The following is a 25882-nucleotide window of genomic DNA, read 5'->3' as shown; positions in this document are numbered from 1 at the left end:
AGGAGGTGTCACCCTGTGCCTGCTGTGGTGTGGTTTCCACAGGACTCAGGTGTCTGGGGGGAGCGGGGGGGGGTGGGGAGACGCTCCCTGCACCCCAGTGCAGATCCATCTGTGAGTGGCCAGGCTCTGCCACGCAAGCCTTCCTGGGTCAACCCCTTCCCTGCGACCCCCTTCCTCAGTGCCCTGGGGGTCACATCCAGGCTCAGTCCGAGTTGTGTTGAGGTGTGAAGGAGTGTGGAGATTTCTGATGTCAGCTGAATAAATGTTTGGAGACTGGCTCTGCTGTCTGAAGCTCTGCTGCCCCTGACATGGTGGGGTTGCATACACATTCCCTGCGGTGGGCTGGTTTCCCGTCTAGCGTGGGAACCATATAGGATTCTTATTAAGCCCCAGGAGTGTCCGACCTTTTGGCATCTCTGGGCCACACTGGAAGAAAAGTTGTCCTGGGTCACACATTAAATACATTGTGACACATAATCACAAAAAAATCTCATAGTGTTTTAAGTAAATTTATGATTTTGTGTTGGGCGCATTCACAGCCAGCCTGGGCTGCATGCGGCCCGCAGGCCATGGGTTGGACACCCACAGTGAGAGGGAGTGGTGAGTCCCTAGCAGCTCAGATGTGAGTCCTAGGGATGGTTTCAGGCAGCTGGGTCCCGCTCCCTATGCCCCTGTGGTAGTTGTCCGAGGGTCTGCAGGGGGCTTTGTAGCCTAATTTAACAGCTTCTGCAGCTCAGAACAGAGGACCCAGAGAAACCGGACCTGGGATCAAGGGTAAAGTTGGGCATGAGGAATATTCCTTCTCTTCTACTTTCTTCTCACCCCCGACTTTGTTACCAAGATCAGCATTCCCTCAGGGAGCAGGGCAAGAGGGAGTCGCTGTATTAGGAGGTAGTTCTTCATCCTCATTCCAGGGCCCAAGGTCCCAGAGTATCTCTGTCTAGCTGCTGATCAGCTCCCTCCGAATCATCTGTCCCCTGCTCTCCCAGGGGGTCAAGGTTTCCCCTCAGATATCTGGGGGCTTCAGAGAGCAGTCAGTGTCTGCCCCACGTGCTGCCCGAGGAAGGCTGGGGTCGAGAGACCGAGAGCTGGCATCAAACCCAGTCTCTCAATACGCATCTGACCAGCTGCTTTAAGAAGCCACTGAATATTCATGGATTAACAAAAGTCAGTAAGTTGGTTCTATAACTTGGTCCGCAGGTAGCTTTGCTCTTTCTTATGGCTCCGCTCAGCCCCGTGTTCATGCTTTGCTTGCACCAACATTCCCTGGAGGGCTTGTGAAAATGCAGACCACCGGTTCCACTCCCAGAGTTGCCAGTCCTGTAGGTGTGGGTGGGACCTGAGAAGGTTCACCTCTAACGAGCTGCCAAGTGATGCCGCTGCTGCTGCTCCAGGGCCGATGCTCTGAGAACCACTGCCCTGCAGTACCACGGGTACAGAAGGCCACCTCCTCTTGGCTGTCTTAGTGTGGAAGTGACACCCACCACTTGTACTCACCTCCTCTTGGTGGGAACACACATGACCCCTTTAGATGCCGGGCTGGGGAACGTGGTCCCCAGAGCTGGACCCTTCACGCTGGACAGGAGACACAGGAATCTTTGTGGTCGCCTTCCAATCTCTACCTCACCAGCGGATTCCAGGACGTCATCCCTTTGCAGAACACCCTGTAAAGGCCCGAGACCTTCATGCCTTTAAGTTGCATCCTCTGGTCTGTGCAAGAGGAGGAATCTCGACTCCCCAAGACTCTGTCCCAATTTAGGTCCAGCTCAAATGGTGCTTTTTCAAACACATCGTCCCTGATCCCCTAGCCTTACTGTTCTCTTGGGCTTTCTACAGATTTCCAGATTTTCAAATCAATACGAATTGTGAAACTCTCCAGCGCACCAAGGGTATAGTCAGAGCCTGAGCGCTGAGAGATGCCATCATGGGTCTAGGGATTTGCGTGTGCCTTCACCATCTAGGTTCTGGGGGCACTGTCACTGACCTAAGGCACTTGGGGTGCTTTCATGGGGAGGGGAGACAGGGAGGCACTCACAGATCCAGGGCTCCGAGGTCAACTTCCAGGAACCGGCGTGAGGTGGGGGCACAGGACAGAGTTCATCCCCCCCCCCCCCCCCCCCCCCCCCCCCCGCCCGCAGGGCTCCAGGGCGCCATCGCAGGTTGTTATACTTGGCGGCCAGTTGGGTGGGAGGTCTCGCGCCCAGGGATCTGTAGGTGACGTGCTAGAGCCGCCATCCTGCGCTAGCGGTGCCCTTACGCATCTAGGCGCCTTCGCGTCTTTGAAGTTGCCGGGTGACGCCCCCCGGGCATCATGGCCCCCTCGCTGTTCAGCCTCAGCGCTGGGCCTACAGGCCTGACACACAGCCTCCTGCTGCTGCTGCTGCTGCTGCCGCGGCTGCTGCTGAACTTGGGTGAGGCCAGAGCAGCTGTTTCCCTCCTTCTTCCCCAAGCCTCCGCCCCCTCCCCTCCCCACACTCTCCTCCCCCCCTCCCCTATCCCCACCCGCACTGGAGGCGGGAGGGGGGCTGGACCACCCCAGGGTCACCTCTCATCTACCAACGCCTGGAACATTCCAAGAATGCCGAGCTCCTGCCCTCTCTGGCCTTCCCCCTCAGGCCCTGTAGCCTCCTGGGGACCCCTGACTTTTCTCCTAGCCAGTCAACCACTTCTTCTGCTATCAGCGTGGGCACCAGGGCTAAGACCCCAGCCACCTCTTGACAGCATCCTCAGGCCTCTCACATGCTACCCCCTCTCCCTAGGCTAGATCTAGGCAGCTGGGCTCCCCTGCAGACCCTACTCAGGCCCCTGGTCCGGCCCGCACGTATTAGTGGTCTCCATCTACTTAAAGAACATTCCACAATTCATCTCCTACCCAGTCCCTCTGTTCCAGCCCAGTGTGCCTCACCAGCACAGCTTCCTTCACCAGTGGACGCAGGCCTTCGACCGCTGTCTCCCCCGACCCCCTCCTGCCCCCTCCTGACTACTCAACCCCACCCTCACCCGTTTCATTAGGAGTCAGAGACCAGCCACCTGCTCAAGGTGGGCCCTCCTGCCCATGCTGCCTCCCACAGCCTCTTTCACAGACCTTTATCCCCTCCCTCGGTATTTGCTCTGTGTGTTCCCTGTCTCTTTCCCTCACTGCTGAGTTCTCCCCATTACAGTTTTCAGTCCCTGCTTCCTCCCAGCGCCTCCTCACTTAATCCTCAGCCCATTCCTGGCAGGTGCCTGCCTTACTGTCCCAGACCTTTCTACTACTCCCTCCTAGGGGGAGGCAAAACCTATTCAAAAGGAGGTGCGCTGAAAACAAGAGGGAGGGAAAGGAGGAAGGGAGGGGGCTCCGCACACCAAGGGAGCCCCTGCTAACATCGAGCTCCAACTGCTCTGGGCTCGGTCTGATACAGCGCTGGGTTTCTGCACGCAGGTGCAGAGTGGGTCTCTGTTCTCCAGGTTCCTGCTGTGGGCTGGCATTGACTAGCGCAGATGCAGACACATGGGTTTGGGGAGGGCCTGAAGAGAAAGTTTAATTGTATTAATTTTATTTTTCAGTTGCAGTCTCCATTCAGTATTATTCTGTATTCGTTTCAGATGTACAGCACAGTGGTTAGACAATCGTGCACTTTTCAGAGAGGTTCCCCCCACCCCCGATATTCCCAGCACCCACCTGGCCCTATACCTAGTTATCACGCTGTTATCGACTGTGTTCCCTACGCTGCACTTGACATCGCTGTGACTGTTCCATAACTACCATTTTGTACTTCTTGATCCCCTTATCTTTTTCACCAAAGAGAAACTTTAATCCTTGCTAGGAGAGGCTCACAGAGTAATGGAAGGAACTTGCCATCACCTACCTAAGAGAGGCTCAGCCTGTCTCAATTCTCCTCTCCCGCAGGGTAGCTCCCTTGCTCCCCTGTGTCCCTCCCAGCCACCATGCTCTGTGCATCCTTGACGTACTGGTGTTCCTAGGTGCTGCCTGGGTCCTCTCTTCATTGCTGCCTGGGTGAACTCACATGCGCTGGGCAGTGAGCTGCTGTTTATGTGATGGATGTGCATCCACCTACCAGACATCTCCCAGTGCTTGGGAGGCCCTCATCTTCCTACAGATTGGTTCTCTTACTCTGTTCTCTGACTCAATTGATAGCAGCCACTCGTCTCTAAGATCGGTAATGGGGAGTGGGGCCTGGCCTGTGTGGCTCGGTTAGTTAGAGCATCGTCCTATGACCAAAGGGTTATGGGTTTGATTCCTAAGTAAGGTTGCAGGTTCCATCCCCAGGCCAGGCGCATCTGGAAGGCAACCAATTGATGCTTCTCTCTTGCATGGGTGTTTCTCCCTCTCCCTTCCTTTCTCTCTAAAAGCAATGAAAGCATGTTCTTGGATGAGGATTAAAAATATGGGGAGGAGGGACACCCTAGGCTCAGCCATCTCCCCTAGTCCCACCTCCAGTTCGCACGTCTGTTCTCACTGCCACTTCCTCGTTCAGACCTCCGCGTTTCTCGCCTGGTTTCTGCAGAGCCTCCAGTGGGCTCTCCCTGCCTTTGGTCTTGTCACCTTCCTATCTATTCTCCTTGCTGCCTTCACAATACAAGCCTGACCATGTCACCTGTCCCCTGGCCGCCCCTCTCCCTGACTCTGCTTTCCTGGCTTCATTTCTTGCCGTCACAGGCCTTGCCCTTTATCCTCCAAGCTGCAGGCAGACACCGCAGTGTTTCTTTTGTAAGGCATGTCATTGTCACATCTCGTTTTGTTGTACCGTCTCATCTTGAAGACCTGGCACAATAACCACTATTTCCACTGCATCTTCTGGGCTCACCTGACCTCTGTGGCCTCATCCCTGCACTGATCTCATGCCAGTGATTGTGTTTACTTTGGTGTCCCCTGCTGGCCAGCGTGTTCCTCCAGGGCACACACAGCATGAATCTGTCTGATACCTCTGTCCTCACCAGCTCTGGGCTCCAAGCTGGGCACGGAACTGGAGATTGGAAAGTATTTGGTGAGTGATGCCCTGGCTGGTGTGGCTCAGTGGATTGAGTGCCAGCCTTTGAACCAAAGGATCGCAGCTTCCATTCCCAGTCAGGGCACATGCCTGGGTTGCAGTCCAGGTCCCCAGTAGGGGGCATGCAAGAGGCAACCTTACATTGATGTTTCCCTCTCTCTCTTTCTCCTTCCCTTCCCCTCTCTCTAAAAATAGTTAATAAAATATTTTTAAAAATTAAAAAAGAGAAAGAATTCGGTGAATGAATAAATGAGCTAATCAATGACAATGCACTTCTTCACTGTCATGCTGTCGTGACCTCTCGCTTCATCTCTGTCCCCCTTTTCTCCTCCAGGTTACGAAGATGACACCAAGCCAGGTGGGTAGGGTGAGCCTCTGCTGCAGGAAGCCCTCAGTTCCTGGGAGGGTTTGCTCTGAAGAGGGTCCCCTGGGTGGTGGTGCTTCTGGGTCTGCAGGAAGCAGGAACTGCATGGAAAGCATCTGCTTGCTGAAGCATAGCCTGTGGCTGCCAGGATGTGCAGACCCAGCAGCATGGGGGAGAGGGCAGCTGGGCCGCCCATGGGATGCTGAGCCTCTTTGAATTCAGCCCAGGCTGTGTCCCATCAGGGGGCGTGACCCTTTTCTACACGGAAACGTTTGGGCTCTAAACTGTTTCTTTGCAAGCGGAGCACCTGCAGAGCCTGGCACTTCTGGGTCTTCCTGTCTTTATCCTTAGACCTCAAGGGCAGAGAGTGGGTTTGTTTTGCTTGTTCAGGGGCCTCCGTGGTCACAGGTGCACCGGGATTTGTTGTGAATTGTTTGGCTGTTTAAGTGAGTCATCCCTGCTTATGTCCCTGCTCCACTCCTATCCCTGCTCTCTGCCCTCTTTCCAACCTTCCTTATACGTTCAGGACGCATCTCCCTCTTGGTGTGTTTCTGTGCAAATGCACGTCGCAGTTTTGTGTGCACGCGTTTTTCACGGCCACACATGGCAGTGCTCTGGGTCTCTTTCTGTTGCCCACTCTTTTCATTCAGCCCCATTAAAAAACAGTTTATTTGGCAATAATTTTAAGCTTACAAAACACTGGAAGTACAAGTAGTACAAGGAACACACATACACACGACATTTTTTCAGGATCGGTTACGGGGACTTACACGACATGGTTCTTTGTCTCTAAATACTGTGGAGTGTATTTTCTGAGAATGTTCTCTCAGAGAGCCCCAGGGCGCTGACCAACTTCAAAAAGTGACGTGGACGCCATGCTTTTGTCCATTGTCCATATTTCAGCTTGGTCAGTCCCCGCATTCCTACCAGCAGTTTGTGGAGATGTGTGCATTGCTGCAGGTCTGCCAGCCTTTGATACGGTCCAGCTTTTGCATGTTTTTGCTAATCTAATAGGTTAAAAAGAGGACTTCTTGATTTAAGCGACATGTTTCTCATTGCTGATGAGTTTGAGCACGTCTGAACGTGCTGCTGTTGGCCTACTGAGTTTCTTCCTGTAATACAGTACTGGTCCTTGTGTTTTTCAGATTGTCTGTTCTTTCTCCTCGTCGATTTTCTTGTATATTCCTAATGAGAGTCTCGTGTTGATTTTAGATGTTGCCAATATTGCCTTCTCACCTGTCACCTGTCTGCTAACTTTGTTCGTGGGGTCAGAAAACCTTCATTCTATGTCATCCTCAGTTGAATGCTTTACGGTGTGTGTTGTGAGGTTTTGTTTTAGGAGTCCTTTCCCACCCCACGTGGCGCGGGCTGCTGGGAGCTCTACAGTTTGACCGTTTGTGATTAGGGCTTCCGGTGCTAGTACAGAGGAATCCAGTTTTGATTTTCTTGTTTCTTCTGGAGCGAGCTGGTTTCCCAGCACCATATCCTCGGGGAGCCGTCCTCCACCCGCCCATGGTGGCAGCTCCTATCTCTACAATAAGTCCCTGTAGTCCGCGGAACGACCTCTTACGTTCGCTCTTCGCTTCCTTTGGCCCATTAGTCTGTCCCAGTCAGTGTCAGGCTGTTTTTGCTAGGATGGCTCTGATGGGTGTCTCAATAGCTTCCAGGACAAGTGTCCCTTCTTTGGTCTATTTTTTCGAAGTCTGAGCTGTTTAGGAAACCTTGCTTTTGTATTTCAATTTAAGAGTAAGCTCATACAGTTTCTTAACAATTCTAACTTGGAAAGTGACTTTATAGAATTAATTTGGGGAGAAATTGTCACTGGGGAAGGGGGTCTTGCCCTTCCTCCCAAGACAGAAATCAAGAGCAGAGATGAAACCATTTGGAAGGAGGTTTACTGGAAACACGGGGAAGGGAAGGAGGGAGGGAGCTCCGTGCACCCGGAGAGCCCCCACTAGCACATCCAGCTCCAACTGCTGCTGGGGTCGGGCTGACAGAGCGCCAGGTTTCTTCACGCAGGCGCGTAGTGGGCCTCTTTGTTCTTCCGGTTCCCAGCCCGGTTCCCCGTGTGCGCAGGCGCAGACCGGTGAAGGCGCAGATATAGTGGTTTGGGGAGGGCCTGAAGAAAAACTAGTCTTACCTAGGAGAGGCTTAAAGAGTAACTGAAGAACATTCCCATCCAACTTCAGAGAGGCTCAGCTTGTCTCAAAATTACATCTGAAATATTTAGTTGTTCTGTTTAAGAGCAATGGATGCCTCTGCATTTATGCCAGTTGTTTTCAGAGCCCTTTATTTGAGGTATAAACGTTTTGCCACAGAAATCTCATGTAGTGTCGGATAAGTTAATTCCTTGGTACTTTGTACATTTTTGCTATTGAAGATGTTTCCTGATTTTGAATATGTTTTCTGTTGGTTGTGCTGGGATAGGGAAATATTACTGACTTCAAAAGCAAGTTGTCGAAGTATTTATTATATATACACAAAAAGTGCATGCGATATAAGTGTCCAGCTCAAGAATTAATCACACAGCGAACACACCTGTGCAGTCACCAGCCAGGTGAGTGAAGCAGGAGCAGCGCCCAGAGGCCCCTGGTGCCCTCCGCCCAAGGAGTCCCATTGTTGCGGCATCTGGCGAATAGCAGGTTCTTTCTGCCTGTTCCTCAGGGTCATATGATGTCTGAGGTAGCTCTGGGGCATATAACTTCTATAAAGTCAGTGACTTCCTTTCCATCCCTAGTTTGCTAGGTCAGGGAGTGTGTGTGTGTGTGTGTGTGTGTGTGGTTATAAATATGTGCTGAATTTTTCCAGTGCCCTGCTCTGTGAGTGCTGCGAAAAGCACAGGATCTTTCTGCAGAGAATCCTCCGAGAGCTCCCTGCTTGTGGGTCCACCCTTGCACTCCTGGGACAATCTCTACAGGACCATGGTGCATTATTTTATAAAAATACGATGTTGGTTAATATCTTATTTACAATATGTGCATCTATGTCCGTTCATGGAGTCTGAAACTTGACTGTTGGAACTGTGTGCACCGGGAGAGTGTAAGCCGTGGGGGCGGCGGCGGGGGTGCTCAGGCTGGGTTCTTTCTTGAAGGGTCTGGGTGGATCAGCAGTCTGGAGCTTGTCTTCACTCTGAGCAGTGTGGGCACCGGAGAGATGCTGCAGCATCAGAGCTGTTCAGCAGCATAGCCTAGGAGCTTGCGCCAGGCACAGGAAAATGCATTTCTCGTCCTGTGGCTTCTCTGCATCTCGCCTGTTTTGAGGTTCTCTGCTGATTGCGCCTAGTGTGTCTTGGCATCTCTTTTTCTTCCCTCCTTTGATGTCTCTGTCTTGATGCATTTTGTCTGTGTCACTGTCATTTTCTGCTGAGCTCAGTGCGTTTGGCTAGGCCCCTGCCCTTCTCTCCTGCTCACCAAACTCGAACAGGCCCCAGCTCACAGCCCTGTGCAGGCTGCCCCAGGGCCACCGTGGTCTCAGTCACTCTCATTCTCCTCTGTGTGGTCACTCTGTCTCCTTGGCACACTTGTCCCTGAAGCCTGTGGCAAACCCTGGTGGTCGAAGGATTTGGATGTGACCCGCCATTGGCCCTGGGAAGTGAGCCTCCGGCTGGAAAGTCAGCACGTGTGTGGAGGGGCCCTCATTGGCCACGAGTGGGTGGTGACTGCGGCCCACTGCATCCAAGGGTGAGTGGGGCCCACGTCTCCAGGGCCTGGGACCCAGGGCTGTGACAGGCCCGGCCCAGCTTCCTTGTTTCCTCTGCAAGGCAATGTGAGAGTGGGGAGTGGGAAGGGGTGCTCAGAACAGGGGAGGCAGGCTCGGGAGACACAGGGGGCTAGGCACTGGGCTGGACCCGGAGCTCTAAGCAACAGAAACTGTGTCCTAAACAGGGTAATAGACAAACTCAGTATAGAACCTCCAACCCCTCACACATGAAAACATACATGTAGACCAACACCTACATACACGACACACAGACCAGGCCATCTTGCATCAACTTGAATGATGAACAGGGAGGCGGTTGTACCTAAGGGAGAGGGTCCTTGGCAGAGGTTGGGGTGTAGTGCTGCTTGGGGCCCTGCCATCTACCAGGTGGGGCTCTGTGTCCCCTGTAGCACCAAAGAGTACTCGGTGATTCTTGGCACCTCCCAGCTGAAGCCCTTGGACCCCAGGAAGGCTATCTCCATCCCTGTGAGGGACATCATCATGCACCCCAAGTACTGGGGCCGGACCTTCACCATGGGCGATGTTGCCCTTCTCCGACTTCATGCTCCCGCCATCTTTAGCAAGTACGTGCAGCCCATCTGTCTCCCCGAGCCCACCTACAACCTGAAGGTTGGGACGCAGTGCTGGGTGACCGGCTGGAGCCAGGCTAAGCAGCGCTTCTCAGGTGAGCAGGAGTGGGGTGGGTGTGGTCAGCTCCTCTGGGGCCTTGCCTGAGGGATGCCCCTGCCCCCACAGTGCCTCTCAGGAAGCTTGGGGCCCCTGGTTCTGGGATGGGTTAGGACCACCCCTCATGTGGGATCCATGGTCCGTGGCTGTGGGCACCTCATCCAGGCCTAGCCATGCCTGGGCGGGGCAGGATCGTTTGCTTCACAGAAGCTCAGAGCCAGGGAGCCACAAATTCACTCACTCACCCATTTGCTCACTTGAACTTCAAGCATCTGCCCCATGCTGAACCCTCAGCTCTGGGAACACAGGCTCTGCCTGTTGGGAGCTCATCCCTGAGTGTGGAGGGGGCACGGGCTGACAGGGAAGGACACTGCCTGGTGACCTTGAGCTGCAGCTGAGGGGGATCTGGGATGCGCTCTGGGCGGAGGGTCTGCCTGAGCTGCCTGTGGGGACAGCAAGTTTGATTCAGGTGGCACAGTGCACAGCCCATGCAGCGCTCAGCCTGGACAGCAGCGACGTGTGCCGGGATCCCAGCGAGTCTGAGGGGCCATGGCAGTTGGATCGTCGCCTGCTTGGTTCAGAAGCCCAAGCTTCCCAGACAAAGGGACCCTGAAACACAGTCTTGGGGGGTGAGGGGCTGGTCAGACCTGGTTCTCATGGCAGCGGGAGGGGCCCAGGGAGGAGAGCAAGGAGGAGCGAAGGGACACGGCCTGGCTGAGTCTCCAAGATAGAAGTGACAGGGACACTGGGAAAAGGCTGGGGCTGAGTGGAGTGAAGGGCTAGTTCCCACCCCACTGGGCTCCTCCACAGCCAACTCCACGCTGACCCCAGAGCTGCAGGAGGCCGAGGTGTTTATCATGGACAACAAGAGGTGTGACCAGATTTACCGCAAGAATTCTGTCATCCCCCGCGTTGTCCCCCTTGTCTTGGGGGACATGATCTGTGCCACCAATTATGGAGAAAACTTGTGCTATGTGAGTTGGGGAGGTTCCAGGAGCTCTCCTTCTGTTGGGAGCAACACCCAGGTTGGGGGATGGTCCCCGGGGAGGGGACCACCAGCCAGTGTTCTACTCCCATCTCTCTTCCCCTGTGACTTTGATTTTCCTAATATTCTGCAACGGGGTCCCCAGCTACAGAGCTGAAGGAGGACCCCAGGTAGCAAGATCCTGAAGGAGTGAAATAATCTTCCAAGTGGAACGCAGAGGGTGGGCATGCTAGGTCCCCTGGGTCCCAGCTGGGCCCACAGCCTCTGTCACTCCTCTATCTTCGCCTAGGGGGACTCTGGAGGCCCATTGGCTTGCGAAGTCGAGGACAGATGGATTCTGGCCGGGGTGTTGTCTTGGGAAAAGGCCTGCGCCAAAGCACAGAACCCAGGGGTGTACACACGCGTCACCAAATACAGCAAATGGATTGAGCATCATATGAGCAGCGGGGCTGTCTCAGGCCCCTGCACCTCCACCTGGCTTCTGCTCCTGCCCTGGCTGCTGCAGCCCCAAGTGGGCCCCTGATCTCCTCTCCCTTCTCCCTCCTGCTCTGCCTCTGCCGAATGGGGCCAGATCAAGGTCAGACCAAGGCCACATGTCCATATTCAACAAGAGTCAAGGTGGGGACAGAGTGACCACTGGGAGACCTGATCCCAGAAGGGAGGGATGTGGTGGATGACTACGTCTTGGGAGGCCAAGAGAAGGGAAGTGTGGCCTAGAAGGGCTCTGGCATTGGGGCCCAGAACAGCAGGGATTAAATTTGTGCAAATGTAAGCTTGTTCAGTTCTCTTTTCTGGGTGGCCCTGCTGTTGGGGGTGGCTGGGAGGGCAGGGTCTCCTGAAATTAATTCTACTAGGTGGTTCCCCAGAGTGGTGGCGGATGGTTTTGCCATATCACCAGTGCTGGGGCGCAGGGGGAGGGCTCAAGGCCTCAGTTTCCCCATCTGTGAGGTGGGCATGCTGTATGGAGGCAGTTGGAAAACTCGCTGTAAGCGGATAGCAGGAAGGACCCACATATGGTGTTCCAATTAGCTTTGACTTTTTTAATGGCATTTAAAAATACTGATAACAAAAGTATTACATGCTCATGGCTATGTTTTTTTTCCTCTACATTTAAAAAAAATTATAAGCAATATCTGAATACATTCCAGTCAGACATACAGGTAAAGATTTCCCCCTCACCCACCCCACCACAATGCTGTTCCCTTCCCAGAAGTAATCATGGGAAGCATCCTTAAATAATCTATCTTTATGATTTTAGATAAATGATTTATACACATGTATTATTAATAACCTACATTTAAGAAAGTTAGATGCCTTGAAAACCTGTGTCAGTACCTAGAGTGGTGTGTAATTTTATCCGACTGCCCGTGTTCTGTGCGAGAGGACAGAGGTCATTTAACCAGCGCGCTTTCTAGGCTGTTTCTGGCTTGTCAGCCTAGCGGCCATCACGAACGCTCTCCCGAGTGCACAGGGTGTGGTGGGGGACAAAGGAAACACACATTTAATCATTTTGGATGAATACTATCAATTCACCTGTCCGCAGAACGGAACCACTTTACCTTCACAACCCATCATACAGGAGAATGAGTTTCCCCTTTTGCTAAAAGTGGATGTCATTGATCTTGAAAACTCACGTCCATCCAATGGCAGAGAGTTATACCATTGCTGTTTTAATGTGCATTTTCCTGAATGGAAAAGTATTTTCTCGCGTGTATATTGAAAAACACATGTACCTTTTCTCAAGCGAATCCTCTCTTCATACACTTTGCCTGTTTTAAAATTTGGGTTGCTTATCTTTTCTGATGGAAGATCTTCAGCTTTTCTGAATATTAAGCCTTTGTCAATTTTACAAATATTTTCTGCAGTGAAGCCACTGGTCTTTTAGAAATACATGGAATGGATGGGTAATTTTTCCATGAAGACTTGTAAAATTATTACAGAGTCACATCAGTCTTTTCTGTCCTTATGGCTCTGGAGAGCCTGACTTCAGATGGTCCCCTCTGTCTCCACATAACAAGAGCTATCTTCCTGTATCTCTTTTAATATTTTGATAATTTTATTTTTTATGTGGAACTCTGTAAGCCATTTGAAATTCCTGTTTACATATGGTGTGAGGTGGGGATCTAACAGTTTCCAACTGGAGGACCAACTCTGTTGGCACTGTTTTTTTTTGAGAGGCCATCCTTTTCCTGCTGATTTGAATGTCTACGTTTATAATAATGAAATTTTATTATATTTATGGGCATGTTTTTTAGACTTGGAATACTTCTTTTCAGCCCCTTCTTGCCTGTAAGGTTTCTTTTGAGAAGTCAACTGACAGTCTTATGGGCACTCCTTTGTAGGTAACTGTCTCCTTTTCTCTTACTGCTTTTAAGATTCTCTCCTTATCTTTAATCTTGGGTAATGTAATTATGATGTGCCTTGGTGTGTGCTTCCTTGGGTCCAACTTCTTTGGGACTCTCTGAGCTTCCTGGACTTCCTGGAATTCTATTTCCTTTGCCAGATTGGGGAAGTTCTCCTTCATTATTTGTTCAAATAAGTTTTCAATTTCTTGCTCTTCCTCTTCTCCTTCTGGCACCCCTATGATTCGGATGTTGGAACGTTTAAAGTTGTCCTGGAAGTTCCTAACCCTCTCCTCATTTTTTTGAATTCATGTTTCTTCATCCTGTTCTGGTTGGATGTTTATTTGTTCCTTCTGGTCCAAACCTTTGATCTGAGTTCTGGTTTCCTTCCCGTCACTGTTGGTTCCCTGTACATTTTTCTTTATTTCACTTTTCATAGCCTTCACTATTTCCTCTATTTTGTGACCATACTCAACCATTTCTGTGAGCATCCTGATTACCAGTGTTTTGAACTGTGCATCTGATAGGTTGGCTATCTCTTTCTCACTTAGTTGTATTTTTTCTAGAGTTTTGATGTGTTCTTTCCTTTGCACCTTTTTTTTGGTTTTGTGTGCCTGTTACGTAGTAAGGGGCGGAGCCTTAGGTGTTCACCAGGGTGGGGCAACTTACATCACTTTGTTGTGGTGCTATATGTGGGGGAGGGGTCCCAAAGGGAACAATGCCACCTGCTCCATTCTCTGTCGGTTTTCAGTCACTTCCCCTGCTACTCACACTCAAATTGGGCCCTTCTGGTGCTGATTCCTGGGTGGGTGGTTTGTGTACATTCTAGGATCCTGTGAGTCTCTCCAAGGAACTATCCTGTGAGGCTGGGAGTTTCTCCTGCTGCTTCAACCCCCACAGGTGCTTTCAGTCAGAGGCTTTGAGGCTTTATTTCCCGGCTCTGAAGCCCTGGGTTGTGTGGTCTGAGGTCTTGCTCCCCAGTTGTTCCTCCCAGTTTATCCACAAGGAAATGTGAGACCGCCTAGTCCGCCAGCACTGCCTCACCTGGTCCTTCAGCCACCACCTTGCTGCGAGTCTTCTCCACACTGGCTGCTGTCTCCGCCCCTCCTACCGGTCTGGATAAATGTTTCTTCTTTAACTCCTTGGTTGTCAGATTTCCATACAGTTCAATTTTCTGGCAGTTCTGGGTTTTTCTGTTTTTAAATTTATTGTTGTCCTTCTTTTGGTTGTGCAAGGAGGCATGGTGTGTCCACCTATACCTCCATCTTGGTTGGAAGTCCTATGGGTATGTTTTTGAAATCTCCATTATTTGCCCACTGATCTGCTTGTCTGTCCCTGGGTTAGTGCTGTACTCTTTCAATCAGCTTTATGTTATGTTTTGTTAAGTGGTGGCAGAAACTCTCTTGTAGAAACAATATTGCCTAATCTTCACAGTTTGTCCTCCATATCAACTTTAGAGCCAGTTTGTTGATTCCCATGAAAAGTTCTGTTGGTGTTTGAATTGAGTTTAGATGCACAGACTAATTTGGGGATAACCGCCATTTCCGCAGTGTTGAGTTCTTAACCAGGCACATGGTGCGTGTGTCCGTTCAGTCAGCTCTTCTATTCATGGATGTCTGAAAAATGCTGAGTTTGTTTTTAAGTATTTTACAAGCTTTGGCTATGTTTTTTGTGGATGATATCTTTTTCCATACATTTTTTTTTTTCTAATTCTACATGTGAAGTATTTTGAAACTGTCGATGGATTTAAAAAAAATAGTGATCTTGATTCCGGCCATTTTGCAAAACTGCCCTATTTAATTCACTAGCTCTTTGGTGGATTATCTTGACTTATTTTTGGGGTAACCAAATTACCTAAAATGGTGACTGCTACATCTTGTCCTTTTTGGAAGCATATCATTTCTGTTTCGTTTGTTATCTCATTGCTGGAGACACCCAGCAAAATGGGAAGTGGTAGCTGCGATGCTGGGAGTTCATGTGCTGGTCCTGACTTCGTTCTTCCATTTATCCCACAGATATTTACCGGGAGTCTTCTTTGTGCCAGGCACTGTTTGTGACTAGATCTTAGTGGATTTCTTAGGAGAATCCTGTGATATGCTGTAGATTCAGTTTGCTGGTGTTTTGGTTAGAATTTTTGCCCCAGTGTTGGATTGGCCTACAGTTTTCCGTTTTGTTCCAGCCTTTGTTCAGGTTTGGTGTCATTGCCGTGCTAGCCTCTTAAAACGTGTTGAGAAGTCTTCTAGTATCTTCCTGTGGCCTAGAGCAGTGTATGTAACACCAGCATTGTTGGTACTTTAGGGTTGGTAGATTGTGCACATAAAACTCACTGGGCCTAGTGCCTTTTCTGAAAACCTTTGACTATTTATAAAAAGTATCTTCTATGGTTATTGGCCTCGTTGGGTTTTCCCACCTCTTTTTGCATTAATTTCAGTATAGAAAAATCACTTAATTTAGCTTAGATTTAAAAATTTCAACTGATGTAAAATTTGAACCTATGGCCCCTTTATTATTTCTAATATTATTTATAGGTGTACTCTCTCCCTTTTCTTTCTTTCTTTTTTTTTCTTTTTGATTCCATAGAGAAGGGGAAGGAAGGAGAAAGAGAGGGAGAGAAACATCAATGTGAGGGAGAAACGTCTATCGTCTGTCTCTTGCATGTGCCCTGACCAGGGACCGAACCCCGCAATCCAGGCATATGCCTTGACTGGGAATCGAGGCCGAGACCCTTTGGTTTGTGAGATGACACCCAACTGACTGAGCCACTCTGGTTAGGGATCTTTTTTCTTAAAGACAGAACCACCGGATTTTGGTCTATTTCATAGGTGTTTTCAAACAACCATCTGGTGTGCTTTAGTGGGTCACCTTTTCCTTATCTACCCTGCCCTCATATTACCCCAGGTTCTGATGAGTGGCCCACCACCTCTGCCATTCTGCTCATGTGCTTCAGGGGGAAGCAATCATGCTGCCAGCTCCCAGGAGGGGTGGCACACAGTCTTCATGCAGAGGGCATGGTCCAGCCCCCCAGCCACCTGACCTCAGTGGGTTATCCCAGTCAGCGTCAGGCACAGCTAGAGCAGAGCCACGTGCTGTCCCTCTGCGTGTGGAGGAGGAGGCAGAAGCAGGGGGGCTGTTGGCAAACATTTTTCAACAAGGGGACCGATTCAGAATGCAGCTGCCACCACTGAAGAGCGGAGACAGAAAGGTAGGCCTGTGGGAGTGGAAATTTCTCTCACTTAGGCTCTCCCGAGTACAGACACCATGTGAAAACTAACTTCTGGTTCTAGTGATCAAATCTGCTCCTGTTTGTTCATTTTATTTCACTGAAGCTCATTTAGCTTTAGTAATTCCAAGCTTTTACTTTTTTTAATATATATTTTTAAATATTTTATTTATTTATATTTAGAGAGAGGGGACGGGAAGGAAAAAGAGAGGGAGAGAAACATCAATGTGTGGTTGCCTCTCTCGCCCCCCTACTGGGGACCTGGCCTGCAACCCAGGCATGTGCCTTGACTGGGAATTGAACCAGTGACCCTTTGCTTCGTGGGCCTGCATTCAATCCACTGAGTTACACCAGCCAGGGCCAAAGCTTTTACTTTTGAGAGGTTTATTTTATTGTTCTTTTTCTAACTTCTTGAGTATGCTCAGTTCATTATTATAGACTTCTTTGGTTTCTAATATTTTCACTTAATCCCATAAAATTCCCTCTGAGTCTTACTTTGGCCATATTTCATAGGATTTGATATGTACTGACCTCATTGTCTTTCATTTTTATATTTGTAATTTCATACTATATTTCTTATTTAACCCAAGAGTTAAATAGAAGGGTATTATTTAATTTCCTGATGGATAATTTGGGGGAAGGGTAGAAGCTTCTTCTTTTTCTCTATTAAAAATTATATCACAATATGGACTTCATTATTTCTGCATTTTGGAAGTGATTGAGGTTTAATTTGTGGCCGTTACATGTGCATTTGACACAAAAGTGTTGTGTGTTTTGAAACAGAGTTCTAGCTATAGGCTGGTTCAATCAGACGCGTTGATTGTGTTATTCAAATCCTCTCAACACTTCCGATATTTTATGTCTGTGTAATCTGCTGACTTCTGAGAGGTTTACCACAGGAATTAAAACTTTGTCTATTTCTTCTTGCTGTGATAGTAATTCTTGCTTTATGTTTCACAGCTGTGCCATTACGAGAGCAAGGTTTATGCCCCCTACACCATCTTGGTGGGGTAGAGACCCTATCACTGTACAGAATGCCTTTGTCCTATTGAATATATATATTTTTTCAAAGATCTGGCTCATCTTACAGAGTTCATTTCTAATTCTGCTGTTCAAATGGATTAGGGTATAATTTTATATTTTATACATGTTTCCTGCAGATTTTTCTTGGATTTACTGTGTACCTTTTATAGTTTCTTGATTTGAGCATTTAACTCATTTACTTTCATTTTTGATATTCAATAATAAATAGCTTTACGGTTATGGATTTGCTTTGAACATGTCCAATAAGTTTTTTTATTCATTACTCTTATTATTAGTATTTTCTAAATCATTTATAGGGTATTTTTATTTCCTCAAATAAAGTTTATTTAAAAAATTTCAAATCACTTGATTTAGCTTACTCTTGTATTATTAAATCCTTGTTTCATTGCATCATGGTGAAAAATGTGGGCCAAACTAGGTCAACTTTTAGGGAAGTTATTGTGGTTTCCTTAGTAGTCTGTTGTGTGGTTGATTTTTATAGATATTTCATTCCTCAAAGACCCGGAGTGGAGGCTCTCCCACTGCAAGTGAGGGCTCTCAGTCTCTCATGAATCACTGGTTGATTTTGCTTTGCATGTTTGATGTTATTTATGAGCAGAACTTCATGATGTTACACACGCATCATAATTTTTATCTATTTCCAACATAAATTAACGTTCTCTGTTTAAAGCTTTTGTGCTGAATCACATCATTAGAGATTAACATTGTCATTTCTGTCTTTGCTCACGTATACTTAATATTTTTTGCCCATCTTTTTACTTTCAGCTGCTTATGTCCCTTTGTTCTAGGTGGGCCTTTAATAAGTAGCAGGTGAGTAGACTTCTTTTTTTCTACCCAAAACCTGTAAGAATCTTTGACTTTTAAAGTAGGATTTTTTGGTATTCACCTTGGTGATAATAATGGAGATGTGTTTTTATTTAATTATCCGGCTTTGTTTTATTGCTTGTTCCCCACAAAGTGTTTCTCTTTCTCTCCTCCTCCCCCTGCCTCGTCCTCCTAGAGGAAATTCGATTGTAGGGATAATCATTTCCTTGATTTTCTACCACGTATCCCTAAAAATAGTTTGTTTTGCCTGTTTTTGAATTTCTTACAATATGTGCCCTTTCATGTCTGGCTTCTTTCACTGGGAGATATGTTGATGGCGATTCTCCACGTCCTCATGTGTCCCTCATCACTGCTGTTGAGGACTCTGGGCTTCCACCCTGTCCTTGCCAGCAGTCCTCTGGCTCCTGCGCCGCGTGTCTCCCTGCGGCTTGCTGCTGGCCCCGCCGCGTGCAGGGCTCGCAGCCTGCAGTGGAGCTGCAGGCCAGGGGCAGGCATGCTTTCTGCTTCCCTCAGGATCCCGAAGCTCTCCGTAGCGGTGGCTGCAGCCCATCTCCCGGGCGGTGTGCGAACCACCTCATTAACCCACGTCAGCGCCAGCACTGGCAGTGGGGTGGGGCAGGAGCCAGCTGTCCTCGTGGACAATGTGAGGAGCATGGGATCCTTGCGAGGGGACCTCAGTGGAGTGGTGAGGAAGGACCCCAAGATGTTTTTTATTCTGCTGATTCATGAAGACCCAGGCCTGCGATCTGCTTCCTTTTAGGAAGCCACCTTCTCAGGCCTGGAAGACCGGACCTCCCTCCACCCAGGAGCTGTTCTCCTGAAACTGGAAAATGCGTGGGAAAAAGGAAAAGTCTAGTTGCAGCTCAGTCACCACAACCGGAACTAGCCATGCCCTCCTCTGTGCCTCTGGCCCCACCCTTCCAGGGGTCTTCAGAGTAGTGTCATAAAGGAGCGCAGACTGGGCACTAGGGGTGCCTCATGGGCCCGGCACCAGGGGCCATCACAAGCCAGACACCGGGTGCTGTCACAGGCTCAAGGCCAGGCACCAGGAGCGCTGTCCCAGGCAGGTGCCCTGTGGTGGCCTCGCATCACACCCTGGTGGGGCCTCGCCATGGCAACACTGTCTCCTTTTCAGCACACTGAGGTTGTTCCAGCTGGGTGAGCCCCCACAGGGTCTGGCTACCTTGAATAAACAAACTCTGAGTTCTAGAATTCTCTAGAACACTGGAGATGCCCTGCCACCGCCCCACCCCCACATCCCAGGAGGAGGCCCAGGGTGGCCGAGCCCCAGCTTGCCATGGCGTGTGGACCGGGAGATCTTCAGGACCTCTCATTGCCACTTTCTTCTGGCAGAGCGGGGAATCCCCTCTATGTGGAAGGTAGGGCTTTGGGGACATGGGACAGGGGCAGGAGGGGTCCTTGTCAGCTGTCTTCGTGCCTCGTGCCTCGTGTCAGAAGTCCTCGTGCACACCGGACTTCATGGTGTGCAAAGCCTGGGGACCCAGACAGTGTCGAGGCCGTGCCAGTGTGCGGGGCGACATGAAGATGAGGGAAGAGCCTTATTAAAACCGGAGGGACAAGCTAACATCCAAGGAGCAGCTGGGCTTGTTTGGGAGGCACCCCCTAGGAGAACCAGGGTTGGGGCTTTAGCAACACCCCGCCTTGCTATCAGAAGCCAGAGAACTTAAGTGCCTTGTGGAGCCAGGGTCCAATACCAGGTTTCAGTAGACTCTTTGGGGGTGAAAAGTTTGGGGCCCCAGGTGACAGAAGGTCTCTGGGTGACCACACGTATTCTTGTGGGTCAGTCCTGGCTTGGGTCACCTGCCTGCTGCGTGCGCAGTGGCTGCTTGTGATGGCCGCAAGGCGGCCCCTCTACCTCCACGGTCTGCTGTGCACAGGGCTCTGGGGGTTGCTTTGCTGCCTGAGAGTCTGCACAGGGCTGACACGGCCACTTCTCTCTTTTTCCTCAGAGCCCTGGTTCTGGGGCTGTGGTCAGACCAACCTGTCCTGCAAGGTGGTGAATGGGAAGGTGGTGGATGTGGGCAAGTGGCCCTGGCAGGTAAGCATCCTGTTCCTGGGAGTGTACATCTGCAGTGGCTCCCTCGTCCACCACCAGTGGGTCCTCACGGCTGCGCACTGCTTTCAGAGGTCAGTCAGGGTGGCGGCCGGTCCCGGGGGCTTTGCTTTCTGGCCTGGGGTCCTGGTGAACCTGGGGTTCTGGAGGCAGTGGCCTTCCTGATGGTGACCCACTGCCCACCCGTGGCCCTGCAGGTCCATAGACCCTAGCCAGTACTCCGTGATGGTGGGAGTCCAACACCTCCCGGAAAATGGCACTCAGCTCCCGCTCTCTCACATTGTGATTCACGAGAATTTCAAGAACTTCATGTCCAACGACATTGCCCTCCTGAAGCTCAAGGAGCCCATTGCCTGGTCGCCCCTCGTCCAGCCTGTCTGCCTGCCTAGCACCAAACTCTTACCATCTAAGGGAACCTTGTGCTGGATGATCGTGTGGGGGCGTCCTAGTACACAAGGTGCGTGGAGGCGGGCGGGCGCCTGCCTCTTCAGAAGGCTCATCCGTTCCTTCCTTCCTTCCTTCCCTTGCTTACTCCGCCAGCACACGTTCCCTGAGCCCCTGCCCTTGCTGCACGCTCCCCTGGCCTCTGTCGATGGGAAGACACATGTGACCGTCATGGACCTCAGCTCCCAAAGTTAAATCCAATGCCAAGCTGTCACCTTGCAGCACGGTAGACAATTAATCCTTGACTAGTAATGGACTCCCCATCTGCAGGAGGTAGCAGGGCCCCATCCAGCGGGCACTGAGGCATTGGGCAGCCGAGCACCGATTACCTCGAGACACCAATAATTTCTGGAGGTTTGCTGCCTGTTGGTGTCACTCTGGGTTCCTAGAATCAGGAGCCTTTGTGGAGGGGGGCACATGCTGGGCTCCGGGGTCTTGTCCACTTGCCAGGCAGTCACGGAGCAGTGACCAGCCCTTCGCCCTCGTGGACCTGGGGTAATCTCGCCTTGACCGTATTTTAGTGCCTGGACATCGCTTGCTTAAGCCCCTTGGGAGACTTTTGCTTAATCTTGCTAATGAGCTTGGGCTTTTTCCAAAGTCAGGCTGTGGGCCGGGTCTTTATACATCCCCACCCAAGGAAATGGCCCTGTGCCCCCCATCAGGGAATGTGGGTGACCCCAAGGTAGAGTTGTGCCAAACTGTAGGATGGATGCCAAGGCAGGACTTCTCTCTTCATAGAGACCCGAAAGCCCCCCTACAGTCTTCAGGAGGTGGCTGTCAGGATCATAAACAATAGGGTCTGCAATGAGCAGTACCAGTTCCTCTTCCTGAAGGACCAGAAGATGTCTGTCGGGAAGGACATGCTGTGTGCCAGCTCAGAACTGGGGATAGATTCTTGTCAGGTGCGGAGTGAGTGGCCCGGGGCAGGGAGGGGCTTTCGGGGGCCACGCCTTCCTTTTTACAGGACACTGGGAGACCCCTTACAAATCTCCTTTCCCTAGGGCTCAGCTCCCCGGGCTGTGACCCTGGGGTGAAAGCACCCTCTGCTCCTGTCCACAGTGACAGTCGTGTTGGCACTGCTCCCCAGGTCATTTGAGCATGTCTGAGTGGTAGTCAGTCACATGCCTGAGTCTGTGCCAGTGGTGGCAGATCCACTCTGCACGGTCCACTCAGCACAGTCCACACTGCGTGGTCCACTCAGCACGGTCCACTCTGCACGGTCCACACTGCACGGTCCACTCTGCACGGTCCACACTGCACGGTCCACACTGCACGGTCCACTCTGCACGGTCCACACTGCACGGTCCACTCTGCACGGTCCACACTGCACGGTCCACTCAGCACGGTCCACTCTGCACGGTCCACTCAGCACGGTCCACTCTGCACGGTCCACACTGCACGGTCCACTCTGCACGGTCCACTCTGCACGGTCCACACTGCACGGTCCACTCTGCACGGTCCACACTGCACGGTCCACTCTGCACGGTCCACTCTGCACGGTCCACTCAGCACGGTCCACTCTGCACGGTCCACACTGCACGGTCCACTCAGCACGGTCCACTCAGCACGGTCCACTCTGCACGGTCCACACTGCACGGTCCACACTGCACGGTCCACACTGCACGGTCCACTCTGCACGGTCCACACTGCACGGTCCACTCAGCACGGTCCACTCAGCACGGTCCACTCTGCACGGTCCACACTGCACGGTCCACACTGCACGGTCCACTCTGCTCGGTCCACTCAGCACGGTCCACTCTGCACGGTCCACACTGCACGGTCCACTCTGCACGGTTCACACTGCACGGTCCACTCTGCACGGTCCACACTGCACGGTCCACTCAGCCCTCGTGCTCTGTCTTGTTCCCTTCCCCCAGCAAGGCTGGGCTCCATCTTCAGGATGAGGAAGGCACTCTCCTTGTTAAGTCACAGAATTAAGATTGTGACACCCAAATGCACCACGTTCTGGAACATTTGAAGTAAATCATCTACTTCTTGAGCTCTGCGTGGAAGTCGCCGATGAAACCACGCAGGCCTGTTTCTCTGAGGGGCAATGTTTCCGGTTGCCCGTGCGGATTGGACTTGCGGGCTTGCGTTTCCCTAGAAATCGTTCACTTCATCCAGCATTTAAACCCCGTACAGAGGAGGTTTATAAACAGTCTTCAGATTCTGAGAAAATGTACTCTTCCTGGATGTGGTTCTCGTCTCTTTTCTCCTCACGCCACATATTATTTGCTTTTTCCTTCTCCTCCTGTTTTTCTTGGTAAGACTCACAAGGTGCTTATCTATTTTGTCGTTTTCTAAGAACAAGCTATTGGTTTCCTTTCTTAGGCCTGTGACTTTTCTGCTTTCTACCGAAGGGATTACCCTCCTCTTGTCTTTATGAGTTCCAGCTCAAGTGACTTGAGCCGACTGTGTGGTGATGAAGAATTGATGATAATAAATAATTTACTCTCTCATTTACTATTGAAAGTATTTAGACCAGGACTCTTCGTGTGTAATTCAGGCCCACATCCTATGGGCTTTGGGGTATGGTGTGTTCTTACCTTTCTGCACCCCAATTGTGGACTTTAATTTTGTTTTCACTTTACCATTTTGAAAGTTAATTTTTTTTTTCCGGTGAAGTAGTGGTTCACATTTTGTTATTGGGTTCTGGTTTTATTTTACTTTGATGAGAGAATGTCCACAAGCAAGAATCTCTCTCTTCTCCTCATCCCTGTTCTCTCTCTCAGTTCTCTGGGCTCCTGGAGCCACACTAGCCATATCTCTTAGGGAGACACCCCAACACTATCATTGCTAGCTTGATTTCCCCCTCCTCTTACATTTTTTCTCCCTGCAAAAGGTTCCTACTCCAATCTGTTCAATAGGTGTCTTTAAAGATGCCTATATCTTTGAGAAATACATAATGTTGCTACCTGTGTGTTTTAATTTGCAGAAATGATACTGTGCTCCGTATCCCTTCCTGTATTTGTTTGCTGAGAGGTCTCAGTGAATTAGAGAATCCATGTTAGGAGGTTTTATTCTTTCAAATCATTGCCCGAATGTGCCCTGTGTCAAATCATCAGGGGCAGAGCCCCTAATTTCCAGCCACTTTCAATTCCTGAACACCCCATCCTATTTTCTCAGTTTGAAAATCTATTTGACTTAAACCTCACTAATCCCTACCCATCTCTTTCCTCTGGTGCACCTGGGGGACAGGGTCCCTGCGCCCCCAAAGTATCAGGGAGCTGGCGACTGGGTGATGTAGACTAGGAAACCCTTGGATCTCCCTCAACTCTCTATGCTTAATATTCAGGGTTCCCTTGGGTACGTGCTTAGCAGTGACCTCTGGTTGGTTGTAGACAGAATAGGAGCTCTGGGTTTCAGCCTGCTCTTGGGTTTTGGACTCCGAGGAATCTTTATTTTCGGGCCAGCTCACTCGTGCATTTAAAATGATAATCTGAAGTGTTCAGTTATCTTCAGCAAGGTTGGGTAGGGCAGCCGGTCTCCCATACTGTAGGAAGCCACGCCCTGAGAGTTGATATTATGTTGTTTTCAGTTGACTCCTCCCAGAACAGCAGTATATTAGTATATTCACATAGGTCTTCTTTTACATTTTTAGGTCTAGTTTTATCATTTTTCTCCTTAAGTGTCATATGCATTCATTAGATCCTGTCCTGTAAGTCTTGGTTTGCATTATCTTAAAAAATCTGTATCATCTGTGCCTATATCTATAGAGAGAGTTTGTTTTTCTGGTTTTTCTAATTTATTACTTTCCAACGATACAGAAGAACATAAAGAAAGTTTTAAAAGATCATAAACCCACCATCAGCAGAAAGAATAGCCATCACCTTTTCTTTAGCTATTGCCTTTTGATTAAGCTACGCTGTGGTAAGCATTATTCTTATCCTTGCACCTGCTTTGCACAAAAAGAGTAGGGGCTGGATTGCATTTCAAATTGCTCACTCAGCAAGCAGGATGGCAGGAAAGAAAACAGTCAAGGGCACCCCCTTATATAAGGGGAGGGCACAGGTGGGGACCAGGGAGTGAAGGTCGGAGAGTTAGCAGGAAGATAAAGGGAGAGGCCAGCATGGTCCCGAGCTTGGGCCCCGGTGCAGAGCTACCATATCCCGGAGCAGGACTGTAGCCAGGTCACATCATCAGGTTAGGGTTAGCACAGTTCATGCTCAGGTATGGCCTGGGAAGGGGCAAGTTCCCGGTGCGGTGCGACCCTCCTGCTCCCTCCCTTATGGCACCCTTCCCCGCCCCCCCCTCCCCCCACAGAGTAACTCCGGCAGCTCCATGGTCTGCCGAATGAACAAGACCTGGATTCAGGTGGGGGTGGAGAGCTGGAGCTTCAGCTGCAAGCAGCACCACTTCCCGGACATGTTCACCAGCACCGCCCACTTCACCCAGTGGATCCAGAGGCAGATCACCAACATGAGGTTCATCAGCAGCACCTACCCTGCCTCGCTGAGCCCGGTCCCCCTTGCTGGCTGCATCCTGCTGGTCTCCTTGGGCTCCCTGTGGTCCCTCTGAGCACTGTGTCCAGGCGGCTGTTTTGGAGGCCGCTTCTTCCTCCCCTCCACCCGCAGGAGTGGTGGAGACTGGCAGCAGTGTGCAGGGATGCTGGGGCAGAGCGCCCTTGGGGGAGGGTCCCAGGCCACTGGTTTTTCAGTTCAATGAAGATACTTTTGTACTTTTTGCCATTGAAGTCATCGTCTTTCTTCTTGACTCTGTCTGGGACCATACAGAGATGGCCCCCACTCGCAGGTCCCCAGGACCCAGCCCTGGGTCTCTGACCAGCAGTTTCCCTCAGCAATTCCTGCGAGGGTTGGCCTCTCCCCGAGACACAAAGACCACACCTGCACTTGTGGCCCTTGATGCAGAAACTGTAGGCTTCTCCCAACCCCGCATATCCCCCTGAGGGTCTACAGAATCTAACCAGTTTCTCTTCCCTCCCTGGCAGGGAGGGCGTTGATATGGGTGGAGAAGGCAAGGCAGGGTGTGCACTTGAGTGAGCTGTGTGAGGTGACTGCCCCCTGAGCTGCCTCTGTGACCTCCATCAGATGCTGGAGAGCAAGGACGGGCTGGCCCACGCCTGCCAGACTGAGATGTCGGAGTCCTGCCCGTGTGTATGTGGAGGGAGTGTGGGGGTCCCTCAGACCTGGTGGGCCTCAGGTTCAGAGCAGGCAGCTGCCCTTGCCCTGTGGGTCCCAGAAAGGTAG

The 25882-nt window shown here is 50.6% G+C and overlaps 2 protein-coding genes across 2 annotated transcripts; both read left to right on the top strand.

Annotated features, from left to right (window-relative positions):
• Window positions 1-2311: 2311 nt before the first annotated feature.
• On the top strand, window positions 2312-11249 carry LOC112309758 (putative serine protease 45). Its single transcript, XM_024565964.1, has 6 exons — window positions 2312-2411; window positions 5326-5349; window positions 8888-9035; window positions 9465-9739; window positions 10552-10715; window positions 11016-11249. Exons 1-6 carry the CDS (start codon window positions 2312-2314, stop codon window positions 11247-11249), a joined length of 945 nt encoding a protein of 314 aa, XP_024421732.1.
• An 8205-nt stretch (window positions 11250-19454) lies between these two features.
• On the top strand, window positions 19455-25193 carry LOC112309550 (putative serine protease 46). Its single transcript, XM_024565740.2, has 5 exons — window positions 19455-19536; window positions 20128-20305; window positions 20429-20690; window positions 21416-21577; window positions 24939-25193. Exons 1-5 carry the CDS (start codon window positions 19455-19457, stop codon window positions 25191-25193), a joined length of 939 nt encoding a protein of 312 aa, XP_024421508.1.
• Window positions 25194-25882: the final 689 nt, after the last annotated feature.

This window comes from Desmodus rotundus, chromosome 8 (assembly GCF_022682495.2).
Source record: "Desmodus rotundus isolate HL8 chromosome 8, HLdesRot8A.1, whole genome shotgun sequence".
Classification (NCBI taxonomy): Eukaryota; Metazoa; Chordata; class Mammalia; order Chiroptera; family Phyllostomidae; genus Desmodus; species Desmodus rotundus.
This window is presented reverse-complemented; position numbering and strand designations above follow the sequence as displayed.